Source organism: Squalius cephalus, assembly GCF_949319135.1.
Source record: "Squalius cephalus genome assembly, chromosome: 3".
Classification (NCBI taxonomy): Eukaryota; Metazoa; Chordata; class Actinopteri; order Cypriniformes; family Leuciscidae; genus Squalius; species Squalius cephalus.
In genome coordinates, this window is record NC_137124.1 from 26,302,091 (window position 1) to 26,319,261 (window position 17,171).

At 35.9% G+C, this 17,171-nt stretch overlaps 1 protein-coding gene across 1 annotated transcript; it reads right to left on the minus strand.

Moving 5' to 3' along the window:
* Positions 1-270: 270 nt before the first annotated feature.
* Positions 271-16,784, minus strand: abcc12 (ATP-binding cassette, sub-family C (CFTR/MRP), member 12). Its single transcript, XM_079864906.1, has 31 exons — positions 16,557-16,784; positions 16,341-16,408; positions 15,977-16,143; positions 15,231-15,377; positions 14,868-15,015; positions 14,378-14,614; positions 13,998-14,171; positions 13,737-13,884; positions 13,475-13,623; positions 12,679-12,786; positions 12,129-12,335; positions 11,946-12,017; positions 11,738-11,862; positions 10,496-10,568; positions 10,124-10,327; positions 8,835-8,969; positions 8,596-8,692; positions 7,932-7,997; positions 7,727-7,816; positions 7,529-7,632; positions 7,024-7,212; positions 5,903-6,129; positions 5,633-5,770; positions 4,794-4,983; positions 4,625-4,714; positions 4,305-4,494; positions 3,851-4,010; positions 3,471-3,549; positions 2,725-2,838; positions 2,479-2,643; positions 271-1,727 (listed from the first exon to the last, which is right to left on the minus strand). The coding sequence occupies exons 2-31, from the start codon at positions 16,392-16,394 to the stop codon at positions 1,635-1,637; spliced, it is 4,140 nt and encodes a 1,379-aa protein (XP_079721032.1). The 5' UTR covers positions 16,395-16,408; positions 16,557-16,784; the 3' UTR covers positions 271-1,634.
* Positions 16,785-17,171: the final 387 nt, after the last annotated feature.

Below are 17,171 nucleotides of genomic sequence, written 5' to 3' on the forward strand. Positions count from 1 at the left end.
TGAGCGCCACTGTATAAGTTTAAGGACACAAGCAGTAAAAATTCACTGATATCTGATTAATGTCTTTCACGCTGTCTCTTCACTGAGTTAAATTAATTCCCTCAATCCCTCATCAGTCTGAGATGCACGCTGATGCTGAAATTTCAACACATTTCATCAGTTAGTGTCTCCACTGATGCAACCATGGCCCAATAAGCTCTGGTACTGGAGGAGGAGAGAGACACCTAGCGTCCAAGATGAGAAACACACTGACTCACCTAGAAAGTTCTTAGAAGCATCCTTTAAATGTACTATATAAGTCTTATGCTACAAAGCGTACAAGACAGAAACGAGACTTTATTTGTGCATATATTGTGCTTTGATATTATATCTGTTTCACACATAATAATCAAAATAAATATTTTAAATACATATCTGATGAATCTATGAAAACTGAGAACATTTAAAGCTACAATATGTAAGATTTTTGTAAAAAAAAAAATCCAAAAATCACTTGCACAGTGTGGTATATTTCCTGCAGTTGTGTACTTACAATATCTCAAAAATTCCCAAAGATTTTTAATTTCAGAGACTCTTTTAAATAATGGCTCGTCCCTGTCGCCCTGTCCCACTTGTCGCCCTGTCAATGCATTATGGAACATGGCAAACAGACTTTGGGAAAAAAGAAGAACGAGGATCAATAAAAGCGTGGCGTTTTCGAGATGCCGAGAGCTCCACGTCCGTGACAAACTTCGACTTGACAGAGATGCGCAAATGGAGATAAAACTAATCAATGTTATGTAGCGCAACATGATGAAATGTTAGAATATGATCAGTATGTTATTCTAATGTTGATCTAGCTTACTGCTAGTCTCATAAAGATAAACTAACACATAGAATAACATAACTTTCAACACACACAAATGCAGTTTAGTGTGATAGTGTAGACCAAGTGAAACAGCGCTACGTTACCTCACAAGTTTCATTAGTCTAATAAACTGACATGTGTGAGTAGTAATTCAGCACTTGCGGGTAAGTTAGTTCGGTAGAATGAACTGTCCTTATTCCTTTAACGTTATATCCGCGGGACTCGCGTGTGATGCTGATATCTCTCTCTCATTAGCAATCATGTCCTGCTTCATACCACAGTCAGGTTAAAATCATCAATGTATTCACTCATCCATATACATTATTAGATCCTTCGGCATGACGACAAGTTCCACAATTCCGCTTATGCGTCATCAATATACGCCTTTGTTATTATTAGAGGTTAGCGACCCCTAACGGTGAAAAGAAATACATATTGTGTTAATGCTTAGTCCGTAACTGCTGTCTCTAATAACAAAATATGAAGATAGATATTTAACGCACATGAACAAAAATGTGCAGAGCCCTCTGAATCTTTAAAAGAAAAATTACAAAACCTATGTTTATGGAAGAAATAAAAAGTGCAAATCCACGTGCTTTTACCTATAAATGTAATGTTGAAAAGAAGTGTGGCAGCGTGCTATGGTGTATTCTTCATTTTAGTGATAGCTTATATGTAAAGATTGATGTATAAGGTCACACATATTCTGCAAGAGTCATTTACGTCTTCCTGTAAATATCTGTCAAATTCTGCAACGACATGCAGTGTGAGAATGTTTCAGAGTGCTTCACGAGTTCACTTGATTAGCTGCTGCTAGAAGAGAGGCAAATAGAGAGTTCGGCCTCTGTATCAGGTCCTGCGGCGGATCAAACTCAACCACCTGGGAGAAAACATAAAAGAGGGCTTATATTCACCTTACTCTTAATGTAAGAGCGATTGTAACTTGATTGTGTCGAGGCTTCCGTTCTCATCCTCCTCCATTTATTTTAGCTACTGTACAAAAACTGCCCGTTATGCTGCTTGATATTGCAAACTGATATTTGTTATCATATTTTAATTTATAATCATAATAATTTGACCATTTACAGCATTCTGTTAGCCTTCCGGTTATTTACCTATAGCGGCAAATGAATCGGAAGTGCCCACAAAATCATAGAAAATAGCTTATGCGTTGCTACATAAGGGGAATAGAGTACTTCAATAATGCCATCAGACAGTAATGTACTGTATTTAGTTTAATGTAATGTCAATTTATATATTAAGTAAGGGTTAATGCCCAACAAGGTGTCCATTGTCAGGTTTTAATGGACGACGGTGAGGCGTGAACTTTCCGACGCGCAGCCTCCGCCGAAGTCCATTAATACCTGACAATGGACACCTCGAAGGGCATTAACCCGCTTATACCATGGTCACTTGCCAAATAACACATTTTTAAAACATTAGTTTATATTTTAATTAGTTTTACAATCAAAATCTTTTTTACAAACTTTTTTACAAACAATAACTTGGTTTCCCTGGTTAAACCTGACGGTTTATTTACTAGGTGTCCTCTATCACTTTTTAATGGACACCCTGCAGCCAATCAGAATCGAGTATTCACCCAGACCATGGTATAAAAAGTAGTGGATTACCTTGCCCTGATCCATGACGAGTATGCGGTCACTCTCCAACACAGTGTTAATCCTGTGGGCGATTGTGAGCATTGTGCAGTGCTGGAAACCATCTCTGATGGTGTGCTGGATCATGCTGTCAGTCTCTGAGTCTATAGACGCCGTCGCCTCATCCAACAGAATGATCTATGAACACAACTTTATCAGACTCTGTTAAGAGCAAGGAATTTTTTTGAGGGGATTCTGGTGTGTGTTTTGTATCCTTACTTTGGAATTACGGAGCAGTGCTCTGGCCATACACATGAGCTGCCGCTCTCCAACTGAGAAATTCTCTCCATTCTCCACTACTGGAGAAAGTAACTTCCCTGGCAGCTTAGCAATCTGCAGGAAAGAGAAAGAGAAGTGCGGATGACTTAACACCTGAATGCTTGAGTGTTTCTTTTAAATTCTATGACTATTATATTCGATTGCTGTTTCTCCTTTCTTTTTTATGTTACCGTGGACCAAAGTGTGAAAGGAATTTAAGCAGATGTTACGTCTATGTTTCATCACTATAGTGCAGCTCACAGTAACATGCCCACTCTTATATTGTTTTTTTTTTTTTGTTTTTTTTGCTCTCTCAATAAATTATATCCTCACATAAAAGGCTAGATTAACTTAATGATGTTTGAGCTGCTCCTAGTAGAAACCATGACTGTTGAAATAACAATGAAATCATGGCACCCCACTGATCACCTGAAAGGCAAACTTTATCATATACAGTGAAAGAAGTAGACGTGCATAAACACAATGCAAGTTTGATCAAATATAGACTACTTAAACAGGTAATGTTAATCAAGTTTGAAACCTGGAGCTGAAAAATGTGAGCATTCAGGCTGTGTTCTACTATTTGAAAAATGAGGAACATATTTGGAGAACCCCTCTGACACAAGATCTAGAAACGTATGTACTTGAAACATAATCAAAACTATATCCAGTATTGCTTGCGGGCCTTGTATAGAGTGAGTCTTTACCGTGTCCTTCATGTAGGTCTTTTCTAATGCCAGCCAGAGCTCCTCATCTTTGTAGTTGTTAAACGGGTCCAGGTTATATCTACACACAGTAATCATACAAACAAACACATTAAAGTCACCATTCCTCAATCTGCACATTACAACATGTACAAGAATACAATACACAAAAATGTACACAGATTAAGGTTGTAAGTATCGAGGATAATTGGCATTTTATTTTTCGATATCACACAATGAATGTTGCCTTATTTAAGTTCAGGTAATTTTCTGGCAAAAACAATTCAATGAATAAGACTTATTGTGAATAAAATAGGAATAAAGTAAATAGAATAATTATGACGTAATGAATAGAAGTGTAGAGTTGGTAGGTGAGAGGTCACCTGACAGTGCCGATGAAGAGTACAGGATCCTGTGGGATGATGGAGAGTTGGCTGCGAAGATCTTTCAGCCCCAGCTTGCAGATGTCCACATCATCTATCAAAATAGCGCCCTCAGCCGGCTCTGCCAAACGGAACAATGCCACACCCAGAGAGGACTTCCCTGAATCAGAAAGAGGGCGGCAATGAACAAAACCATGAGAAACAGAGACAGAAAATCCTCATTTATATTACATGACTTTACTGAAATGCACTAGCTACTTTATGCATTTTTATGATGGCAGCCACATTTGTTAAAGAACACTTTAGAATGACGACTTAAACATAGATTCCATTTCTTAATTTAACCCATTATGCACTACGTCAATCTGAACTTATAACAATAAGAGGAAATGAATCGTAACATTTAAAAACATAAAATTAAGCTTTGAATATAACATTATATGTTCTCTCTCACCAGAACCAGTGCGTCCCACAATGCCAAGTTTTTCCCCAGGTTTAATATTTATGTGGAGATTACTGAGGACTACAGGCATGTTGTCCCTGTATCTCATACTGTAGTTTTTAAAGGTAATGGCGCCCTCCTGTGGCCAGCCGGCGGGGATGTGAGCACCCTTGATACTTCGTGGACCCTCTGATACACAACTCTGCAGCACACAATTAAGCAGTGATAAATTAAAACTATATTCAATCTGCTTTATTCATAATTGTCTGAACTGGCTAAACTGAATATGAATGCATGATAACCCGAAGGTTAACCTAATGTTTGTCTCTTACCGTAATATACTCCAGCAGTCTCTCTACACTGGTGAACTTCGCCTCCAGCTCAGTGGACAACCTCACCACAAACTGAAGGATTCCAGTCAACTGAAATGGCATAAACACAAAGTGCTCAGAAATCTTTCAGTTGTTAACCTACTGTTTTAGTCTTAGCTGTGAGAGTTACCTGTATCGTGTAAGATAAGGTCAGGCCCTTTAGAGAAGGGTTTATGGCATCATTGGGGCTGAGCACTACGAACAGTGCCACCATTAGAGTAACAGTAGCAGACAGGAAGTCTAACCAAAATGACAGCCAGCGAGTCCCACAATTAAACAGCAGGAAGTGGTTTGAGTTGATGTCACTCAGCATCTTAAACCTGTTATTGGAAACACAAACAATGTGAGGCTTTGAATTCATTGGATGTTTGCTACATTTGTGGGGGCAACATAGGCTCTGAGCTGTTGGCTTTGCGTGAAGATGATGATTTTTTTTTTTTTTTTTGACTTTTAGTACTGAGTTCTCTTTAAAAGCCACACTTCGTATGGCCTAAATGTAATTTAAAACGATACAACAGTTAGTTCTGATCCTTGACTGGCAGTATATGGTCAAACAGCACTGGCACTCTTTTTGCAGGTTACAACATTACACCAGTAGTGATTCAACTGATTCTTTCAAAAATAGTTTCATTCAGGAACAAAATCCTTCACAATTGTTAATTCTGTTTTGGCTTCATTGGTGGAGGAAAACAAAGAATTGTGTTTTATTTTGTTGCAATTCAATTTCAGTTTCAATATTAACTTTTTATTAGACCATTGCATAGAAGCAATATCACACTCGTAATTGTATTGTTGGTCTAAATATTAACACTTTTGCTTGTGTGTCATAGCTTAGGTATGCTGGATAATTACTGGGGTGTGATTCATGAGGGTCACTCACTTCAAGTAACACAGCATGTTTCCCTGCAATATTTTCGAATATAAAATTATATTGTCATAGATCCAAATATATTGTCAGTAATATCTTACCGTTCAATGTACTGCTTTCTTTTGTCATAGGCATGGATGGTGCTGAGTCCCTGTATGGTAGAGGTGGTGAGAGAGATCCAGGGAGAACGACTCACATTCTCCATCCTCTTCATCTGACGAATGCTCCTTTGGAAAACACTAGGGCAAAAGAAAACGGATGGTTTGTACATTTCATGGCATTAAAACATGAATCTGTGATTGTAATCTTTATATTCTACTTCTGAATAAAAACACATCTTATGATATTAAGGTGCAATGTTTGTGTCTTACTATAGGATTGTGGCAAAGATGACTCCGAGAACTACCACTGCGATCAGGAGGTATGGGAATACTATGCAGATGATGAGAATGGTGAAAGTAACGATCAGACAGAACTGCAAAAAGTTCTCCATGTTGAACGGCAAAACTGCATCAACCTCATCTTGGTCTTTACTGAAGCGGTTCACCAGGCGGCCAGTTGGAGTTGTGTCAAAAAAACTCATTGGGCTGCCAAGGATCTGATGAAAAATATAGTCAAATGGTAATTCAAAATTCTTCTAAAATATTTTTAATTTTACTGAACAAATAGTAGCACAATGCTTACATTCCATTACTAAACAAACTTTGTCCTATTAAACTTGTTCACTTACATTAAAAAAAAGGAGTTTGTGTGCTATGAGGGTTTAGATCAACCAAGAGCCTGCAGGATGACTAAAAAGTAGTATTTAAATTACTAAATTATTATTAATATAGTAAAACAATCTATCTCTAATTTAAATAAAAAAACAAACAAACAAAAAACATAAAATTAAGATAACTATTGTTTTTATTAAAGCTGGAATCACAAAATGAATCATGGTTAATCTAATATATCACTAATATATTAATATTAATAATAATAATAATAATACACTCACTCCTAGTTTCTGTTCAAATACAACCAGCTTTGTCATAATTACACCAAAAATACTGTAAAAAAAACTAAAATAAAATAAACATTAAAAAATACACCATGTACATATCTGAAAAAAAATTATATATATGTATGTATATGTATGTCAATACGTCAAATGATTAAAAAAGATTATTTAATCACAAATTTTTCTGTAATTAATCGAGATTAATCATACCTAACATTACAGTTTTTAACATATTTTTATATTGTAATACTTTCACATTGAATCTCCAAAATAATGTAGAAAAAACATAAAGATGGTTTATTTTAAATATTTGTTTTATTGGCATCTTTTTACTATGCACTATGAATGATTACTGATCAGTACTGATACTGAGGTCTATTAAATTGATTTTTGTTCTTATTTTAGACATTGCGGGGGCCTTCGAGTCAAAAGGGTTGTGAATAATATGATCTAAAACCAAAAATTCAGGAAGTGTAAATCTGCTAATCTTACCCGTTTGAACATTGTGTCATGGAGTTTGGAAGAGGCACGCAGAGTGACTTTAGTGAAGGTGTAGCCCTTGACAATACTCAGCAGTACCATGGCAACAATAATAATGCCATAAATCATTTGGTAGAATGGCAGGTCTGGATTCTCTGAGATATCACCGCTGTTTGTTGTTAGATTAGAACTGGAACTGTTCTACAAGAACACACAGAGAGAAAACACTTTGAAAAGGTCTCGATGAGTGTGAGTGTGAGTGTGAGTGTGTGTGTGTGTGTGTGTGTGTGTGTACGTGTGTGTGTACGTACGTGTGTGTGTGTGTGTGTGTGTGTGTGTGTGTGTGTGTGTACGTGTGTGTGTACGTACGTGTGTGTGTGTGTGTGTGTGTGTGTGTGTGTGTGTGTGTACGTGTGTGTGTGTACGTGTGTGTGTGTGTGTGTGTGTGTGTGTGTGTGTGTGTGTGTGTGTGTGTGTGTGTGTGTGTGTGTGTGTGTGTGTGTGTGTGTGTGTTTACCCCTGATCCCTGTTCTAACCAGTGACTGAGCCACCAATTGCTGAAAGCAGTCGATCCCACAAGAAGAGTGAAGACAAGTAAAACAAGTGCCAGCAGTATATACCCTACAGAGATATAAATGTTACAGCATTTATAATGTACAGACAGAGAGACCAAGATGGAGAGAGAAGAAAAAAAATTACAACAAAGAACAAAAACCTCCAGCAGCTTTGCAGTATTGGTGGTAAGTCCTCCACGTAACTGAACCTTCAAGGGACACTTCCTGTGTTACCAACTGATCCTTTTTCCCTGAATCACACATACACACCATTCTATAAATCAGATTAAACTGAATATACTGTGTGAACATAATGGACTTATTCATAATAATAATAATATACTGTGAAGATGTTTATACATCTACCTTTTGTTTCTGTGGAGTCTTTGGGTAATTCATTTGTTTCATGTTTCTCATCAGACATTTCAAAAGCTAAAAAGAAAGAGAAATGTCTGTTAGCAGATGTTTGTCTCACCAAAAGTGCACAATTAAGAGGATAAATTGCTTATGAATGGAATGCATGATCATTACATTTAATAATATTTAGAAGATTTAGGGATTGCATATTTAAACTGTAATTCATCCAAAGGCTATCAAGTTATGTGAAAACAAATTTGGCTCACATGTGTAACACAAAAATCCTTAATGATGTACTTAAAATGTTCATGCTAAACGTAAAGGCGTGTATAGAACTTCTATGGAAGCCATCATGCTTTGCTTTGATAAACCTTTCTTTTATAATTCAATAATAATTAATTATGTTCAGCTATTATTTAATTATATTAAATAATTGTGATATTTCTTATATAAATGTATAAATAAATTAGATATTTGCATAGCAAAGAATCTTTTCTTTTTTAATTTATTACAAAATAAAATAATGTCAGGAAAATATCAAAAGAGTCACTACAGTTAATAATGAAAACAATTTTTTTTAAATCATTTTAAAGCAAATTTTTACATTTGAAAAATAATAATTTATTTAAAAGGACTGCTATCTCACCATGAGATAACATATTCATCCACTAACCTGGGTTATCTATGCCGTTGACTTTGGGCTCATCTGCATTGGTCTGTTTAGAGTCATTGTGTTCAGTATGTGTTTTGGAATCAGCTTCTATATTTTCCTATATGATCCAAAAGTGAAAATTAAGAGGAAATGTTTGTTTCATTTAGTTTAGTATTGGAAGCCAATACATGTCAACAGCGTAAATAAGTTGTGGTATTTTAATGGCTCATTTCATGTGTAAAGTAATTGAGATTGGTTACGTTGCTCTGTTCCATCTGGACGTTGTTAATAAGATGAGTGTAGCGGCCTTTAGCTTTCATCAAATCACTGTGAGTGCCTGCCTCCTTTATCTCCCCATTATCCAACAACAACACCTCATCACAAAACTCCAAATACTGCAAACACAACAGAGCGGAGCAAATGAGGACATCAGTTGAGCTGAGCACACAAAAAAACTAAGAATCACTGGTGAAAAGCTACAATTTTAAGTTCCTTATGTAAAGTTACACATTAAAAGACAACTGTTCTGCTGAGTCACACTGACTGACACAGACGTGCTGTGTGACAAGGTTTGTGTGTGGTTTCTCTGATGGAGAATTTTGTAAATGAGTCAGGCTTAGATTACCCTTTTCCCAACCTGAGCAGGTTATTCATTAAATGCGTTACAAAAATACAAATGAATCATTATACTGATACTTCATGAAACTGTCAACATTAGGTTTATGTACATTTACATGCAAGTTTTATATCTTCCTCCAAGACACTGTTATATATTAACTATATTAACCCTTAATATTGGAGAGAAACATATGTTGACAAAAAGCTTATAAATCGAATAAATCAGCAATCCCTCCAGAGTTAAGCTATTTATCTTAAAGGAATAGTTCACTTAAAAATGAAAATTCTGTCATCATTTACTCACCCTCAAGTTGTTTCAAGAGTTTTTTTTTTCTTTTACTGAACACAAAGAAAGATATTTTAAAGAATGTCGGAAACAAAACAGTTGATGTACCACATTGACTTCCATAGTATTTTGTGTTCAGCAGAAGAAAGAAATTCATACAGGTTTTAAACAACTTGAGGGTGAGTATGACAGAATCTCAGATTTTTTTTTTTAAAACATTTAAAATTGAAATCAGAACTAGAATAATCTATATCATTACAGAAACTGGCCTGACTTTTGAATTACTTTTTTTTATTGATGTCCATGACTTTTTACAAACACCATTTCCGAGCTCTGAATGTGGACCGAACCCAGAGTACACCCCCTGTCTCCCTGGCTGGGATAGGAACAGATAAGAGTGAGGAATTGGGGTGGAAGAGGGATGCTGGAAAACTGTCATGGGACTGAGGTGAGTCGGCTATTTTTATATCGGCCTCCTCTCGCTGACTGGGTAGATTATCTGAATGTGCTCCTTCCGAACTTTGTTATTAACATCATTTATCAATAGATGTTATCTGGTATGAGCAAATATTTATTCCACTAACTCAAACAGAAAAGCAAATAAACATAATTGACATTATGGATTATGTTGTTAGAGTGAATTACCTGCAGTTGATGAGTGACCAGAATGACTGATTTGCCCTTCAGCTCTTTCTTGATGCATTCCTCAAAAATGTGCTTCCCAACGTGCGCATCGACAGCAGATAGAGGATCATCCAAAAGGAAAATGTCTCTGTTAGAATACACTGCCCTGGCTAAACTGACTCTCTGCTTCTGACCACCTGAAAGATTAATACCTCGCTCTCCAATCTTAACACAAACACACACACACACACACACAAGCAATATTATTATCCTCATACGTTATATGTATTCCTTTAAACTGTCTTCCTTAGTATTATAAACATTTAATGGTTCAATTAAAAAAAAAATATATTAGTATCTAATTAGACTGTTGGTGAACATGTGGAAACAGACCTCTGTCTGGTCTCCATATGGAAGTATTGCCAGATCAGGTTTCAGACAGCAGGCATAAATAACACTGTCATATCTAAAACACAGCAAGCACATAACCGCTTTTTTTTAGGATGCAGCAGTTCATCTCAGTACAAAGGATCAATGTTCAACAACAATTTGACAGATTATAAAGCAACTGAGACTGTGACCAGAGCTAGAAATTTATCCCTTCCAATAAAAGCCATTACAAGCTATAAAAATCCACACCATAAAGCGGTTTATTGTCTTCATGGCTATAAAACAGGATCTGGTAGATTACATGTGTTTGAAAGGTGAGGGGCAGCTTCCTAGGAGCATGGTAGGACTGATATTGAGGTCAATTAAAACTTGCTATTTCAAGACGTATGGGTTAGTGGTGTCTAAATTGTTTTGTTCTGAGTCTTTGCTCACTAAATTCACACTTACCATGGGGAAATAATGTCAAGTTTCATACAAAACTACTCTTTTACACTCTAATATGATATTGATCTGCTTAATATTTAGATCATATTTACATCTATCAGAGAGGCTAAAGGGAGCGGTCACATACAGTTGTTTGACTATTTTTTTGCGGGTCGTTTCAGATTTCGCCACATTGACCAACAAAAAGCTTGACTTCTGTATGAAGCACAGCTCACACATCACTACACTGTTGACAATAGACCATGGACTTTTTTTTAATGTGACCACATTAACTGTGAGATACATTTATTCATCAGCTAAATTTGTGTTACACATATGAGATTTTTTTTATTTATTTTTTTTTTTTATTTCATCTTCATGAACGTTTTCCTTTTGCCTTTTTACGTAGGTCAGGCTGTAGAAGATTTATCAAGATCTATTGTAGCTATAAAAAAAAAGCCATGTGTAATTGCATTGCTTTAGGACATGACTGTACGTTTTCTTCTTCGTTCAGTTTAGTGCTGTTTATCACTCTAAATCATCCACTGTTCTCCATTAAGCTCTCCTCTTTTGGCCAATAAAGATGATAATATGATAGACTTTGTGTTGGCATTTGGCCTCCAGTAAAATGTCATACTGTAACTTCAAATTTGGGTTTATAAGTAAAACTCTGGCAACCGCACTGCCTGTTTTTGATTATACACTTTGGTAATCATTTTGCTGTGCAGAAGTTAACTCTCCTGACACTTTTCAAAAAACAAATATGTAACTGTTGAAGCACATTCTTTGACCAGTTTTGTTTTTGGTGTTCTCTAGTTTTACCTGGTTTGGTCAAATGGTTCTCCCATGAGGATATTGTCCCTTACAGTCCCGTGGAATATCCAGGCTTGCTGGGAAACATATGCAAATGTTCCATTAGCTGATACAGACCCACTCACAAGATGCATCTGCAGGAATAAATGATTATACTGTCAGTCACACCTCATCACATCATGTATCTTGGATGTAGAAAAGGCAGGTGGTGCCACACCTGCTCAAGAATGCTTGATATCAAAGAGGTTTTTCCACTTCCAACATTGCCACACACCCCAAGCAGACTTCCCTATAATTGAAAAGAGAGATTCATTAGTCTCTTAAGTGTCAGAACACATCCTGTCTATCGACAACTGGAATGTTATAGTGCCTCACACATTATAATATATTCATATCACACCTTTGAAAGGGTGAAGCTGATGCTTCTGATTGAAGGTCGGGAGTCTGACTGGTGTGTGGCGCATTGAGAGGGATCTTGTGGTTTTTCAGTGGCGTTCATGTCATCTGGCAGGCTCCAAGAGAATGAGGCCTTTTCCATGACCAGCGCCAAATCCATATTTTTATCCTGGGTAAGATAACCTTTGGGGTTCTGTACCAACATAAGTTTCTGTAGAGATGCAATCATTAAATATTCTGTTATTTGCATCATACTGCAGAGGAAAATCAGGAATTCAATGTAAAAGACGTGACTGACGCATTTTAGAGTATCAAGTTACAGCATGTGTAAAATACAGCATGTGAAAATATATTTTCCACACACTTATCTTTTAGTTACACATATGTTATGTTATGAACAACATTTACATCTATCTCAATATGTCCTTAACCAAACAAATTAGAGCAGATCGTGGGGCCAAAGGTACAAGTTCATAGGGAAAAGGAGGAACTCTTTTTGACAATAAGGTATAAATGAGAGAAAATTATCTTTGAAACCCGTGAATCAGTCCAACCTTGAGTCTCGCAAGAGCCACTTTAGCCTCAGCAATGGCTTTAACAGAGAATGGCAACAAGCCCATAGACATCCTCATGCAGTTAAAAACAGCGATGATAGTGTACGCCTGTGAGGAAATAATCAGATGGTTAGAGAAAACGCATCTCTAACTTTATCAAAGTTTCAAGTACATCAGAGTCATTTGCCAGTTTACGTGATTTAGGGAATTACAACAGTTAAGCCAGTTAGGACAGAACAGTGCTTGAAAAGAATTAGTCAAATACAAAATAAAAACAATAAATCGATCAATCAATGTATAAGTAATGAGGTTTTACACATTTACACTACCATTCAAATGTTTTGGGTTAGCAAGATTTTTAATGGTTTTGAAAGAAGTCACTTATGCTAACAAGGGCTGCATTTATTTGATCAAAAAAAACAGTAAAACAATAATATTGTGAAATATCGTTACAATTTAAAATAGCTGTTTTTATATTTTAATATATTTTAAAATGTAATTTATTGCTGTGATGGCAAAGCAGGTTCAGATATCATTCTAATGTGCTGATTCGGTGCTCAAGAAACATTTCTTATTATCATCAGTGTTGAAAACAGTTATACTGCTTAATAATTTTGTAGAAACTGTGATGCACATTTTTTTAGGATTCATTGATGAATAGAAAGTTCCAAAGAAGAGCATTTATTTGAAAAAGAAAAGAAGTAATAAAAGTATTAATTTCTTTTTGATCCCTAACTTTTGAATAGTAGTGTAAACTTATCCATTTAGCAAATTATAAGCCTTTTTTTGCACTTACAGTAGAAGGTTGAAGAGGCAGTTTCAGTGCAGTGTGGACAATGAAGGTGAGGATGGTTGCCAGTGTGGGGACTATCGTTGTTAAGGAAGAGTTTAAACTCTGAACATAACCAGCCTTTTGTAATAGCAACTTCTCATTTTTCCTAATATCTATATCCGAAAAAAATAAGGAAAGAATGGGTGAGAGAAAGGAGAGAAAACACAGCATTTCACAGAGTCATGAGTAAAATACAATAGGATGGATGGATGGATGGATAGCCAACCTGTGATAGTTTTCTCAAAAGACTCCTCCCACGCATACATCTTAATGAGCTTGATGCAGGTCAGAACCTCATTCATTGTGCGAACACGTCTGTCTGTCACAGATATAGCCCGCCTTCTGAACACACCAATCAGCCTGGCAATTGAGAACTATAGCGCGCACATACAAACAGACAGGGAAAATACAAAATATTACTGAGACGGGTAAATATGAAATGTAGATCTCGAAAATGTGTAACACAAAACAGAAAAGACCATCACACCTGTACTGGTAGGAACACCAGGTAGACCAAAATTCCAATTAGTGCCGTGTATCCCAGAATAAAGCAGGCATATATGATACATATGATAAGCAGTAAAGGAACACACAGCAGAAACGTTCCAAACAGGACCGCCTCAAACATCCGATAACCATCACTCGTCAACACGTTTATAGTCTACACCATAGAGAAACAAAAGATAGAAATAATGCACACAACAGTTTATGACAAACACTATTTGTATTCTATATAATTGAAGTAATTAAAAAGTGGTTGGAATACTAGAGTAAATAAATACAAATTCCTTATCAAGAACCAATAAATAGATTCTACAGACAGTAAAGTGGCAATATTCACTGTCGAATCAACAATCAATAGTTTACCTCTCCTACACTGACGCTGGTAAGATTCCTGAGAGAGATGATTTTCTTGAAAGCAAGCATGTTGAAGGCTCCCTTCACTCTCACAGCGGTACGCAAATTCAGAGCCCACATGAGCGATGCAAAAAATGCCTTGCTGAATTCAGTTGTGAACAGAGCCACGCACACACCAACGCCATGCAACAGAGTGGATGTCTCAGGATGTTCGACGTAGTTCAGGATTTCATACACTAGAATTGACTAGAAGACAGACAGAATGTAAAAAATAACATTCAAAACAGATCCATGATGTGAGGCAGGAAAAAGAATAGCACTTAATGCTTATAGTTAGATTTCAATTTCAAATTTAATTGGAATGATTTTATTCTACTTTACAGAAAATTTGTTTTTTGTACATTGACAATATAAATTATTTAACTAAGGAAATAACATGCCTTTATAATATCATGCTTAATATGTTTCTTATTTTGTACCGCTATGTCATTTTACATACCGGCCCAATAAATACAGCAAAAGTAAAGAGGATTGAAGCCAGGAATGACACTATTAATCTTGTCTTCTGAAAACGAATGACCACAGCAGGAAGAGATGCCTTCTCTAAGCCCACACGGGCAACTTCATCGTCCCACAGTCTCTGGAACCTGAACACAACAGAAATCACAACCTGTTTTCATTTTTTGAATACCCACAAATACTGTACATTCTCCAAGACTCATCCTGGATTCAGAAAAACATTCTTAGACCTCAGACAACGGGTTAACGTGTGACCAGTGTTTTTTTTGTCACTGCAGCTACTCATTCTGTCGAGACTTCTTGAACTAAGCTAAGATTTAAATGAAAAGATTATGAAGAATACCTCTCTCCATTGATGTGGGCTCCATCATGATGTGAGAGAGAGGGAAAGTCCTCATTTAACCGATTCCTAAAGAGCCTCCACATCATGGGTGTCATCCATGCAAATGATGTGAAGGAGAAGAAACCAGCATCATCAACTGGATGTGAGCTGTGCAGAGTTAGAAAATGTATATTTGACATTACATTATGAATTTATCAGACATTTGGAGTAGGGCTGTCAAAAGATTAATCGCGATTAATCGCATCCAAAATAAAAGTTTGTGTTTACATAATATATGTGTGTGTACTGTGTATAATTATTTTGTATATATAAATACACACACATGCATGTATGTATTTAAGAAATATTTGCATACATATACTGTATATATATTTATATAGTTTATAATTATATATAAATATAATTTATTTTATATATAAATAACACATTTTTCTTAAATATATACATGCATGTGTGTGTATTTATATATACAAATTTAATTATACACAGTACACACACATATATTATTAAAAACAAACTTTTATTTTGGATGCGATTAATCAGGATTAATCATTTGACAGCCCTAATTTGGAGATTCAGAAATGTCACATGAATGACAGACTCGTTGAAAAAAAAACGGAGCATTAACAATCATGAAAACAAAGGTTCTTTTGGTTTTTCTCAGATCTCTTGATGAAATGGACAGATCACTTTCATTACTGAAATCAAAAATATATGCTTATAATATGATGAGAAATCTGTCTTACTGTGAGCCAAAACGTAGTGGAATGAGGGTTTTCAAGCTTTGCTGGTACTTGTGCTTCTTAGGAGGAGGATCTGGTTCCCTGTAATCTAGAACTGGAGGACCTTCAGGAAAGGCACTCATGACTGAAGATGATACTGGTGTCCCCATAGCACTGTCTCTTCTTTGTTTCTGCACAATTAGATAGATATGGAAAAACAAAGCGATAAATATCATAAAATAAAAGGAACTGTGAGACAATAGAAAATGAGTCATAAAATACCTCATAACAGGACAATTGTTGTGACAGAAGAAAAGTAAAATACCTCATAACAGGACAATTGTTGTGACAGAAGAAAAGTAAAATATGCAGTCAGCATCTCACTTACGAAAGAAACTCCTTTCACATTCTGTTGTTCTGTGGAGGATGACAAGTTCCTCATTTTTTCAGCAGTTCCTGTAAGTTATTAATAAAGATCTTCATATGAACATGAATTATTAAATATAACATTTAAAATAAATAAATAAATGAATAAACTAATAAATAAAAATCAGTAGCCTTCAGGTTGTAAATGGAAACAATAGTGAGATGTTAAGTGCCTTACCGTCTACCAGTTGTCTTTGTCTCTGTACTGGTCAATGTTGTTGTCAGGCTAACCATGAAAGCCTTAATACAGCAACTTAATTGCAGCAATGTGCTTCAAAATCCTGACATTGAGTTACATCACTATTTTACCAGGCTCAAAGGTTACCATAGGCAGAGGTCTTTGAAACTCCTCCTCTGTCTCTCTCCCTGTCACCACCTGTTGGATGCTGCAAATCTTTTGTTCAACCTGTGAAATAAACCAACTTTATAACAGCTGAGGAAACTGAGTTTCTGAGGTTCTGGGTGAAAAGGCAAAGGCACAAATAGGTTCTTTCACCTCTGATACTACTGTTCATGTATCATGTAGATGTTATGTTGAGCACTGAGTGTCAGTCACTATATTATGAGTTCACATTTAAGTCAAAATGAGTTAGTTTCAACAAATGCAAATTTTAACATCAAGTTGCCAGACTTTTATTTCTCTCAGTAACAAAAAGATCACAAGGGCAAATAACTTTCCAGGGCAATCATTTAATAACAGAAAAAGCAGGCATTAGTTGCTGTAAAATATATTTCTATAGCAATCTTTCCAACTTAATGAACTTTAAAGTTTTTTTTAATCAGTTAGAGACTT

Excerpts from the sequence above, each read along its gene's own strand:
- abcc12 (XM_079864906.1), bottom strand. The coding sequence starts at position 16,394 with ATGAGGAACTTGTCATCCTCCACAGAACAACAGAATGTGAAAGGAGTT. Across the intron at positions 13,624-13,736 it reads TTTTGAGAAAACTATCACAG|ATATTAGGAAAAATGAGAAG; the intron begins GTTGGCTATCCA and ends TTTCGGATATAG. Across the intron at positions 1,728-2,478 it reads TCGTCATGGATCAGGGCAAG|GTGGTTGAGTTTGATCCGCC; the intron begins GTAATCCACTAC and ends GTTTTCTCCCAG.